General features: G+C 36.8%; 1 protein-coding gene across 4 annotated transcripts in view; it reads left to right on the forward strand.

Annotated features, from left to right (window-relative positions):
- LOC113504720 (homeobox protein homothorax) overlaps window positions 1–12,088 on the forward strand; it is a 250,321-nt gene that overhangs the window by 43,081 nt on the left and 195,152 nt on the right. For all 4 annotated transcript variants that reach the window (XM_026887132.1, XM_026887134.1, XM_026887133.1 and 1 more), the window contains exons 5-6: window positions 3,066–3,116; window positions 9,284–9,454. In XM_026887132.1, coding sequence (XP_026742933.1) covers window positions 3,066–3,116; window positions 9,284–9,454 — 222 coding nt within the window. The remainder of the gene's footprint in view (window positions 1–3,065; window positions 3,117–9,283; window positions 9,455–12,088) is intronic.

The raw sequence follows: 12,088 nt of genomic DNA on the forward strand, positions 1-12,088 counted from the left end.
TAAGTTAAAGGTTCACGTTCCTTGTTTCTTTTGTGGGGAGCATGTTGTTTTGTTTCAATGAGCATTCGCCACTCACAAATGCGGTGTTGAGTCGTTACTGCGTAATTAGTGGAATATGAAAAGGTTAAGTATCTCATAATATTCTTTGCCCACAAAGCCCTGCGGTTAGCCCACTGTGCTATCAACAAAGCGCACTCTACAAAAATTTCAAAACGTCGTTATTGACTTTTTGTAATAATTGAAACGGAGTAATTTCTCAAAGTTACAATTAAAATGGTACTTTTGTTGACGGTTCTTAACTAACCGCAAGTTCTGAGTTAAGGGTTTTCAAAAGCAGTTTTGTTTTGTAAGTCGATGAAACATGTTTGTCTGTACGTTGAACTTGAATAGAGAATAATTAAATTTTATACTTAGTACAACAGTTCAATAAGTAGTAACCTATAACTTAAGTCCTTACATATACTACATAGAGTCATAGATAAACCTAGACATATTGCCAAATTAAAACATGAAATCTACGGTTACAAACACTAACAAAGAACGTAAGCAGAACGCTACCAAAAATACAACAAGTAAAAATAACTTCAAAATTTCCAGGCAAACCCAGGGTCTACACCTATAGGTAGTTGAGTTCTCAAAACGCCCAGCCTCAGGTGGTTCTCTTTATCCCCATCTGACGCATGCGCAGTGCGCTATTGTGGCTAATTAGGACGGTCGCAGGCTGTCGTTCGTGTCATGTCGCGAATTTTAAACGTTTTTGAAAACATGTCCTTTGGGCCCAAGGGTATGATGAGACATTTTTTTGTATTACAATTATTTTTGACTTTTTTACTTAAATAAATAGCTTTAGTGAATTGATGAAGTAAATATTCCATTTGTGTCCTAAAAACGATATGAGAACACAAAACTCATTTGAAATTGTAAACTACCAAAAAACACTGGCAGTGTAAGATTCCGAAAAAGTTCGTATTACAAAAAAAAAACTCTCAACATTTGAAAAAAGAACACGTGGGCCATCCGTTTGTTAGCCTAGTGATGTGAAGCGAGTGTATCGAAACAATGTACAATCAACTAAAGTTAAAACCAACAGAGAATCGACTGTTTTATTGACCCATTTGGTTGGAGAGGCGATTGGTTACGGCGACCCGTGGAGGTTGTTTGCCTACGTCACATCTGTGTTTGGTCTGTCACAGCCTTTCGAGGCTTTAAGCTTCCTCAAACATAGTTGAACTGCAGTAGCGTCGGTAAACACAACCGAATAGTTTTGTGTTTTACGAGTCATTAGTAAGTGATATCGTGTTCACATGTCTGCCGTAGCGTTGTTTTTTTATCTACCCTTAGAATTATAAAGAGCTGACCTTTATAGCTAGTCAATAAACTCATTTTTAGCGGTCATTAAAATGATGTTACGTGTCGTATAATAATGTAATTTTACACTTTAATTAAGTTTACATATTTTTTTATCTAGATTAATCGCTATCATAGTTTTCACATTAAGCGACTTGATAATATTACAATATTTTTAAACGGTCAGCACTCTTGTCGTAATTCGAAAAAAGGTACACTCGATTTAAATATTAGTGACAATCGAACGTCAAATTCCGAGTTCGAATTTTAAGAATTTGAATAAACGATTCTAGAACACTTTGAATCCGTGATTTCAACGACATCTGTTTTTCTTAAAATTCAAGTTGGAGTAAGGGATTACATTGGATCACTCGGCTCCCCTTTCCAAACAAACTCGTCTCAGTGGCAGTGAAACAAGTCAACACACATTTTTATCTGCTGGTGTCGTCTGTGTCAACGGAGCGTCGGCAAACAGACGGGGGTGGCACTTTCGGCTATAGATTTAATTGATATTGCAGTACACGAGCTTGCCAGATGTTTTTGAGGTACTTATTTAAGTTCGAATGTGTGTAAATGACATAATTTTACCGAATTTGATTGTCATTGATAACATCTTAAGAGCTCAAGTCTTTCGACATTATAAAGCCATTTTAAAGTAGGATTTTGTATACAAAAGTCACTTCATAGCGAAGTCAATCTAAAAAAGCAATAAGAAAAGAAACGTTAATAGTACTGCGTATAGAACCGTAACAACCATTACGTATCGTTAACCGGAAACCGTATTACAACCGTAATAACACAAATCCGAACTCATTACACAGCTAATATTCGAAAACGTCGAAATTTAAATTCGAGACAGTGTAAAATCATCAATCAAATGTGAAATAAGCCAAGATCGCTTTTAAAATTCAGCTCGCGTCCTCAAGTGGCAATCAGAAACAAATCAAGACGCTATTAAAACGGCATTAACTGCTTTTTTAGATAGATATCGATTTGAAAAAGTCACCGATTAGATCTTCAAACAGTATCAAACAATAGGCGATAGCATCGCGTATGACGGCATTTGAATTGCCGGCGAAGCGTATTCTTGTGTGCGACTAGTTATGATAATTCAAAGTTTATGAACTGTAATCGATAAAATTTGTTATATCGTAATGTAAAATCTATATACAAAGTAATGATAAATTAGGTATGGTAGATTACATAATAATCGATAGATTTAAAGTAAACAAGATCGATATGTTATCACATCACTAGGCACGGCGGGGCCTCGGCGTGTATTGTCCGTCCATTGTTGCTCAGTTGGCTTTATGACATGTCCGATGGCCGAGACGTATATGTGTGTATCATGTTCCCGACTCGAGACACAGGTACTCCGAAATATTCAACGCAAACTTTACTGTACACATTCAAAATAACCTCCACAACATAATAAATAAATCGATATAAAATTGCCGTTTTTAAAAGGGATATAAAGATAATAATTCTGTACGTTGACACGTATTTCAAAATGTCCGCCATAAAAACCACAGACTCACGAATTTGTGACATCACTAATTAGAACAAAAAGTTTTAACAACATGTGACATTCGTTAACGTTATATTTTAGTGTATTAAATAATAATAAAACAAACACACTCCCACGGCAGACAAAATAGAACAAGCAACAAGAAGGGAATATTAATACCATGTGATTAACACAATATTTTTCTTTACAGATGGTGCAAGCGATACAAGTTCTACGGTTTCATCTATTAGAATTAGAAAAAGTAAGTATATCTACTATCGCATTGGAATACATTTGGAATCGAAACACAGACCGGTTTTGAAAAAAAATAACACCTTTCGATTATCTTTAGGCACGATTTTAAATCGAGATATCGTATCGATCTCGGGGCACGCAACGACTGCACGCACTGGCCGTTCGATGTTTAAATTAATCAAATTCACGTTCGTTTCAAATAGTTTAAAATGTGTGTTTAATTAAGAATTCACGCGACGGACATGCATCATATGGAATATTTAAAGTGGGTTTAACTCGAGTCTCGGTGCTCAGTTTTTCATTGTATCGAGTAACATTTGAAATCACATTGAAACTTCGAGTATTGAATCCTTGACATTTGATACTTGTCTATAAGAACGGGCTAAGGGCATAGTTCATTCTGCCTCTTCGTTAATAACGAATTGTCTTCGAACTAAAAATAGCAGGTCCGTATTTAGAAGTGAGTGTACATGTAGTCGCGAGTTATTCTGCTGGTGCATGGTCCGGCGTCCCGTGTGCAGTGCGCAGCCCTGTCCGGAGTACATGTCGCGTAGTGAGCGAGGTGTCGGCGCGCGACTGAATGGGATCGGCGTTCGCATTTCGAATGTTGTTTGTTTTTCCCTTATCTCCCATTTGGGCGCGTTCCGTTCGGACCGGTTCGGGTTCTTGCGTGTGTCGCATCGCCAATTCTCGCCATTATACTCTCGAGGTAACGGTAACGCGTCGGGACGCGAGCTTTTTGCTATTCGCAATCAGATCGAACAATTTGCGCTCGGTCGCATTAATTAGGAGCATAAAATTCAAATCTCCGGTACGTTTTTACGACGAGCGGTGTCGCCCGGCGAGGAATTAATTTAGCTTGTCAATATTATGGTCACGTTTCAACGAAACTAGTTTGACTAACGTCTATATCAGGACGAACGATCTCGAGAAACGAGATACCTCGAGCGGCCGCTCTCACAGCGGATTCCATAAAATATCGGGCGCCGCGAGTCTAACTCGTGTGTTTGGGGATACGGTGGACCAAACGTACGCACTACTACGGTGTAACGAGATAACGTGTAATGCGATATCGCTGTACGGAACTCGCTGCCCGGAGGGCCAGATAAAGCCCGATTTCGACAAAAAAATAAAAATAAATAATCCCTTGTTCGAAATTCAAAATAGCGACAGCGCGGAGATTGAAGAAAATCGTTCAATTCAGCAAGACGGATGATCGATTTTTAAATTCGCATCCGCGGAGTTCTTTTTATGAGAGCAACGGTTTTGTTTTTTGATATTCACACGTTTGTTGGCAATGTAACCAAGGTACAGCCAGGACGCTGGGAGGTTTATTTATATGTTTGACATGGCAGAGGTGAAGGGTTCGCGACATCAGGGGCCAGTTATCATGGTGACCCGGTTGCCAGGCTGCATAGAAAGTGGCTGACTCCACACCAATGAAAGCCAAGAATATAACTTAAGCGGAAGACAGTTAAATGCAGACAGACACGTTTACCTACCTGTGTCTCTGTGATCTAAAAAGCTTTTTTTTCTTTTGCTCATATCCCATACACGTCGGTTTCTATCTCGTCCATGGTTTTTGTCGAATAAAATTTAAAAAAAGATGCCGTTAGCTCGATCCGTTTCCGCTTCACTACACACCGTTCACAGGTGATGTGGTTTTTTTGAGCTTTTATAATAATTAAAAAAGAAAAACGTCCAACGGCCCAACTCACTTACAATAAGATCTCGTTAAGTGCACAGTTTTTTACGCTCTTTTTAATATAATTGCTCGGTTTTTCAACGATATTTACTAAAAGAACAAGGCGTAATAAAGATCTTTTGAATGCAGTGAAGGAATTTTGACAGAACATTTATTGTATGTAATGAGGTATAATGTTATTGCGATAGACAAAAAGTCACTTTTAAAATTCCTGAACGCGATCGCTTTAACGAACTCCCCGAAATTATATTTACATTGAAAATATCGTATAACGCATTTGATTTATGTTTTTAATATTTTAAATATGGCCGCCGGCGACATCGCTTCGATGCTGAGTCCTTTTAGGTCGATCGGCTCCGCGATTGGTCGTCGTTACGAGGGTTTTTTTAGTCGCGCCGTCTGACTGTGCCCTAATTACGTTATGTGATGTAGCTCCGTAATGTCAGTCTTTTATTAGACTCGTTCTTTTTTCAAATTTTCGAATATCGAAAGCGGCCGTTTACGGAGTCCAGTGTTCATTCGTCCGAATCCGGATTGAGATCGTGTAATTTTAAAATTGGAACATCTTTTTTCTTGTTTTTATTTGATATTATAGTAGTTTTATTTTGAAATTCCATAGAGTTATAGAGTATATGATTGGCCCTTCCTTTTAGAAATAATGATACCTACTATATGCCGATAATGTTTTGTTTTTGGGCGATATGCTTTTGATACTAAAATATTAAAATTTAGGACCACCCGGCAAATTAAGATTTATAACCAACAACGTAATCTCAACAACACCCAATGTTAATACCGTTCATTCAAAATAAAGATAATAAAACCAAAAACTTAATCTTTAGCCTCTTTTAGACAAAAAACTAAGAACCAATCCGCTAAACTGACCACAGAGTAATAAACGTTTTTTTTTTTATATTTCGTTTGCGTATCATAAAATGTTATCTGTGACGTGCTTAACTGATTTACGAGGGGTCAGATTTGTTGGTTTACGCGCCGGGACTCGAACCCGGGACCCCGGTTTTACTGCCGGTTTACAGCTGTTGTACGGTGACTGGATTACTATATGGTGAGCCTTGTGTTATTGTTTGCTTACTGTTACCGAATTCACACGTTTAATTGGTCTAATTAGTGGTTTGGTTCTCGGTTGATGCTATTTTTTTTTAATAGATAAGTTAGCGGTTGTGGTAACGGGTGCGTTCTTTGCTATGAAGACTTTTGGTAAAAAAATATATGATATGATATTTATGGTTTTGATAAATCACAGGATGTAATTAAAAATAGAATCGCGGTACATAACAGAATTACGTAGACGACATTAAATGTAATTTTAGATTTTTTTCTTTCGAATATATTTAGATATTTGTATATAAACAACATAATTAGGCAGAAATAAATTTTATTTTTCATCACTTAGTATAAAAATATACAAATAGCTAATAAAATAGAGGAAAACTCATTCGGTGCCCACATAAAATTCACCGTCAAATAAAATAAATTCCATAATGTGACGTTTCGAGAGCGATGGTTACCGCGCATTCAGCCTGTCAAACGCACAGATTAAATAAAAATAAAACCATAGATTATAAAATAAATTTGAATACGGAGTTGTGTCATTAGTTCGAGGAAGCGATTACTTTTGCTTTTTATGTAACGTTTTGAATGGTGTAAAAAGTTTCAGTTTTGGTATATTGTGTTAATTGTTTTATGTACATTATCCGGTAATAATCTTGGAAAAATTAAGTTAACTAATATTAGTTAGACCACAATAGGAAAGTTTAGATCTAGTCATCAATTTTCACACATTCAAATTAGTTTACAGTTTTCAAAATACTAAACATTCACATAAAACCAAATATAAAAAATCGATTTCGTATCACTGTGCCCCATCCCTAACCCTACCCAAGTACCGGGCAGCTGACAAGCCCAGTCTCTACACTAGCCGACCTGGCCGTGGCCCACTTCCCACTCCAGCCCACACTTCTGGCAGTCGCCGGGACATTTCTACACTTTATGTGACACCTGCCTAACAACCTGAAACATTTCGACACTAAATAATATTGAGCAAGGGGATTAAAAGTTAAAAATGGCAATATTAACATCAAAGTATCAAAACCCACATTACGTACGGCCATAAGACCGTTGGATTATAATAATCCGTTAAGTTTCAAATTCAAAGAACATCTATTTAAAAATCGAACGCTCAAACATTCCATATACGAAATCCCTTCGTTTTTAAAATGACAGCCGTTATGTATCACCTTTCATTCCAAATTTAAAAGTATCGGAGAGACGCATCGTCTCTTAATCCCTAGTTCCAAATTTAAAATAACTGGAAACGATTTTGTGAGGTATGTCAGACATATTTAGCTTGCGTTACGTCACATGTACTTTTAAAATATTTAAGTTGGAATAACTAAATGGATTTTGCTTTTAGCAATATAAACAAACATGCGATTGATAAAAAAACGGGCACACAAGTTCACACAGCCCACATTTAGTTGAAACATTCTAACCTGGTTTACGATACCAATCGGAAATGTAAGAACCTACGATAAAACTGATAACTAATAAACTATAAGATACTAGTAATTTAAATATGTTCGCTCAGCTTGGGACTTGGAATGCAGCGCACCTCATTAGGGGTAGCGGTCAACATACTTCTACAAATAAAAATGTACCAAGAATATAACAACTGCAATACCAAACGTCTAGATAAAAGTAAAAAAACCATAAGCAGATAAAATAATACAAATTCGAATGACATTTGTCAGTATGACAGCTGTCACGTATCATAGACATTCTTTGATATTTTTTTATTAAGCACACGTATTAAGAAACAATTCAAAGGATCTAACTTTACAACTATTTAACGTTTACTGTCTAAATAAAAGTCGTCAACGTCGACTGCGCTAGTAATAAAACACAATCGTAAATATTAACATCAGCGGCGCGATAGTAAAATTGAAATTATTTTAAACAAACCAACCTCTGAATTGTGAGCTTTTAATGGGCTTTGAGGGGAGAGTGGCCACACAGCGTTACCTAAGTATGTCAAGACATACTTATGTTACGTTATCATAAGACGGAGAAAAACTATAATTGGTTCGTTAAATCTTGTATCAGAATTCGAGAGTTCTCTGGAAAACATTTCCTAATTATGACATTTTAATATATATTAAAAACAAACCCACTCCACGTCAGTTGTCAAGTTATTCACAAAAACCTGTCGATCGGGAAATTAGTATCTCGAAACATAATTAACTGTCAACGGGGTGCACCATTTCCGCTTCCGTTGGAGCGTTCTATTTTCAAAATTCACTGACATTTACCCCGCTGAGAAGAAAAATAGGCATAGAGTTGTGTCACAGTTAATAAATGTTTGAATTATTTTTTAAAGATGGCGGACTATAGTGAAGTTATATTTTTGTTTATGATATAAGTAGCTTGTATAATTACAGGGCGAAGGTATGGAAATAACGATCCCGCATTCGTATTAATCATAAAAGCGTTGACATATTAATTGCTCCAAAATTATCCAATGATGAATAATAAAATTATTATGGCAGTGTCGGTCAAACAGTGTTTATGTAACAACACAACTACTTGTGGGCTTTGAGGGTGGGCAGCGCTTATGCAGCCAACTGTGTTTATCTCTACAAGACATGTAGGTACCATTTTTTCGTCATTTTTTGGCACTAGCTTTCTCAACTTACCCATGGTCTACGGCGGTCCACGAAATACATGTAGATTTCAACGTTAATCTAAAGTTCCCATATCTCAGCTTTATATTTACTGTAAATTTAGGGGGGTTAAAGTTCGGCCTATTTCTTCATGAGCCATTTAAATATCAAACTTCACCTGTCGATATTTTATTACGTAGCGTGTAAACTGCCTCAAAAATTTCGTTACCAATTTTATGACTCTATGTTAATTTCTAAGTTAATTACAGCTATGAAAATTTATAAGGCCGACGCACAAAATTAATATAAACTCTACGGGGTGTATTTTAGGGCGGAATGTCAAAAAAATCCTGTTCCATTTTACGATTCATTTCTGTGCTTTTTTTTAATGTGTGACAGTTGGTCGATTCCAAATGTATTCCTATTGTTTTTTTGTGTTTTTTTTTTGTATCGCTGTGTACTTTTTCCCTTAAAAGGTTACGTTTAGGTGAGCGGAACGCTTAGTCAGTTGATATCTAAACTAATAAATTTAAGTAACGGTAATAATGATAGTGGCTTTTACAGTCAAATACTTTGCTTTGGTACTCAATTAGGATTGATTTTTACATGAAGAAAGTACCATTTATACTTTCAATACTGGTTAAAGCAGCCTTACTGTTTTTATCAGATAGCTTTTACAATAATGGTAGAAAAAGAATATAAGATGTTTCAGCCTAGTACTTCTAGTAGAGACAGGATGTAAGATGATGTGCGAAGTCGCAGCAGTTCTGACCGGCGTCCTCTGTGCAGGTTCACGAGCTGTGTGACAACTTCTGCCACCGCTACATCAGCTGCCTGAAGGGCAAGATGCCGATCGACCTGGTGATCGACGAGCGGGAGTCGGCGCGCCCGCCGGACTCCAACGGCGAGCCGCGCTCCGCCCCGGACAGCAGCCACGACGGCGCCTCCACCCCCGATGTCGTGAGTACCCCCTACACCAAGTCCCATCTGATTCAGAGGCGTGATCCCCAGCTTGCACCCAACTCTACCACGAGCTATCTCGTGCACCCCTGCTCTTAGTTTGGCCATTGCAAAAACGAAGTATAAAAAGGGGGTGCTCGCAATATAGTTTTAAATTCCCGCCTCCCTCGATGTAATGCGGCGCGCGCGCAGGTCGCGGGCGGCGTGGCTCCCGCGCGGGCCGCGCCGGCCGCTGCCCTGCGCGCGCGCCGCACGCTCACGGTCGCTCCGACACCCTCGGCTCATGCTTGACGGTCAAGGAACAACCGCTAGTTTTAGTTCCTTTAGATCAAATCTTCGTTTTTGCAATTGGCCAACTCCTTAACACTGTACGATTCAATTAAAGTAAATAAATACAATGAAATACAAACTGAAAGAAATTTCCAAATTATTTTTCATAACGACGATACAGTGAAGGGGTGAAAACGGGTGCGATTGAACACACTGACAAATGATACGCCGTTTTGTATATTTAGTGTCGCCGCGGAGGTCCGCGCTGCATGTTGTGACTCTATGTTCTACGTTAGTGCTATTGCTGGGCGGGCACGCGCCTGCGCCCAACTTACTATTGTTTTGCACTGGAATTTATGTATACGATTGAAAAAAACATACGTATAACGTTGATTGTAATATGTGTATACTAATAAATACTTTTAAGTAAATAATACATTCAAAGTATGAGTTTGAGAGCCGTTGTTCTTGTCTTGAGGCAGTTTCATACAATGCCATACAAAATATTAGCATCGCGTTTCGGAGCTTAGATTTTAACGTAATTAGATGTATTAAAAACCTATTGGAAAACGAAGTATACGTAAAAATACAACTTTAACTTGCCTAAGTGAGATAATAAGGATTAATTAAGAATTTTAAATTATTGTAATTGATTTAACGGTGGTAGTTGCTAGAGTGTTATTGTTTTTGGCTAGTTAATACAATCATGATACGTAAATAGATAATATTTTACGTTTTCTATGGGATAGCACGATTAACTACAATTTAGTTAGTGAAAAAAAAGGAAAAAAAAATACGTACACTGTATACGCTAGTTGTAAAGTAATTCCGTGTGATAGATAAGTTCTGAATCTTGCACACGTTGTGGTGTGGCATCAGCGCCATCACAATTGCGAGATAAGAGCAATTATCATAAACGGATAATATATGTATGTGCGTTAATGAATAGAGAACTAGATGCTTATACAGAATAAATTAAATTTAATCGTGGCGTTCATTGTGTTGCTGATATTAAAGTTAATGTGTACATTTATCCCCATTCTCCTCTCGATTTTAATATTAAAAATTAAAAAAAGTAATTAAGTTTCGCTGTATTTTTATACAAAGCGTGAATAAAGTTTGTGCAGTTACTTCAGGACATGATTTGGTCAGTTTTCGTTTCGGCACTCGCTGTCGGCATTTTGTTTAATGTTTTAAGGAATATTTTGGGCGTTGAGACTGAATTGTTTTGTTTGTGTTATATAATTATTATTTTCCACAATTGTTAACATTGGAAGCCATACTTAACTAATGTAAGATCGCGGTTTCTCTCGCGAATGTTAACTTGGGGACATTAATTCTATCTAAAACAATATTAGTTATTTTTTTGTCTGTATATGAGTTCTTTTTAACATAATTTTTTTTTTGTAGTTGTTTGTCTTAGTTCGGTTTTTAGAATATAATGCGATAGTGTTCCGTAATTTTCGGAAGGCTATATTTTTTTCTTAAAAATCTAACTCTTAAATGTATTATATAATGCTAATTGGTGTACGTCCATCTTGTATGTCAATGTGATTATAATTTTATAGGTTTATTTTCTGAACGGATTAAACAATAAAATGTTCTGTTTGAAATTAATGGTAGTTTATTTTATAGTCAAGTAATATAACCATTTCAATATCACCTCCAATCGAACACGAATCATGGAAAAACTCAGGTTTCAATTTGTTTACCTTTCCTTAAATAGCTCTATTGGTAGTAAAATATAGAAGGAACAGCAAAGCAAGATGTAAGGAAAAATCTCCAACGCTGAAATCACCATCGTATTACAAAAATATCAACCCTTAAAATAAAATCTTGGCGAAAAATATTCTTGAGAGAATTTCCCAAACAATATCGCAGTTTTATCATGTACCGTATTTCTTTAAGCAGTTTGGATCCCCCGGGCGTGGGAAAACCCCGGGAAATTGTTTCTTTACGACACCCGCGCCTCTAATCGTCAATGGGGGAAGCTGCTATTAAAAAAATACAGACTATTGACAGTCTGATGGCAGATTATTTATTTTTGACGCTATTAGCAACCTGGGGTTCTGTTTTTTTGAGTGTTGGTGCTTTTAAAACTCTTTTAAGTAAAGGTCGGTGAAATGAATTTGGTGGACAGCTTTTGAACATGTTACATGAAAAGTTAAGTACTACACAAGTGCTTGTTGACGCTGAAGATGATATAAGAATTCAGGAAGACATGTTTCAATTATTCCACGGTTAAGAACTGAATACTAAAACTGAAATAAACGTTTTAATAAGTCAGATTGAAAGGCTAGATATAAAAGCATCGCCACTGTTAATCAACATAAAAGCTACAGAAGCCAAGGAAGAAATGAAAGT

The sequence above is a fragment of the Trichoplusia ni genome, chromosome 23 (assembly GCF_003590095.1).
Source record: "Trichoplusia ni isolate ovarian cell line Hi5 chromosome 23, tn1, whole genome shotgun sequence".
In the NCBI taxonomy this organism is placed as follows: Eukaryota; Metazoa; Arthropoda; class Insecta; order Lepidoptera; family Noctuidae; genus Trichoplusia; species Trichoplusia ni.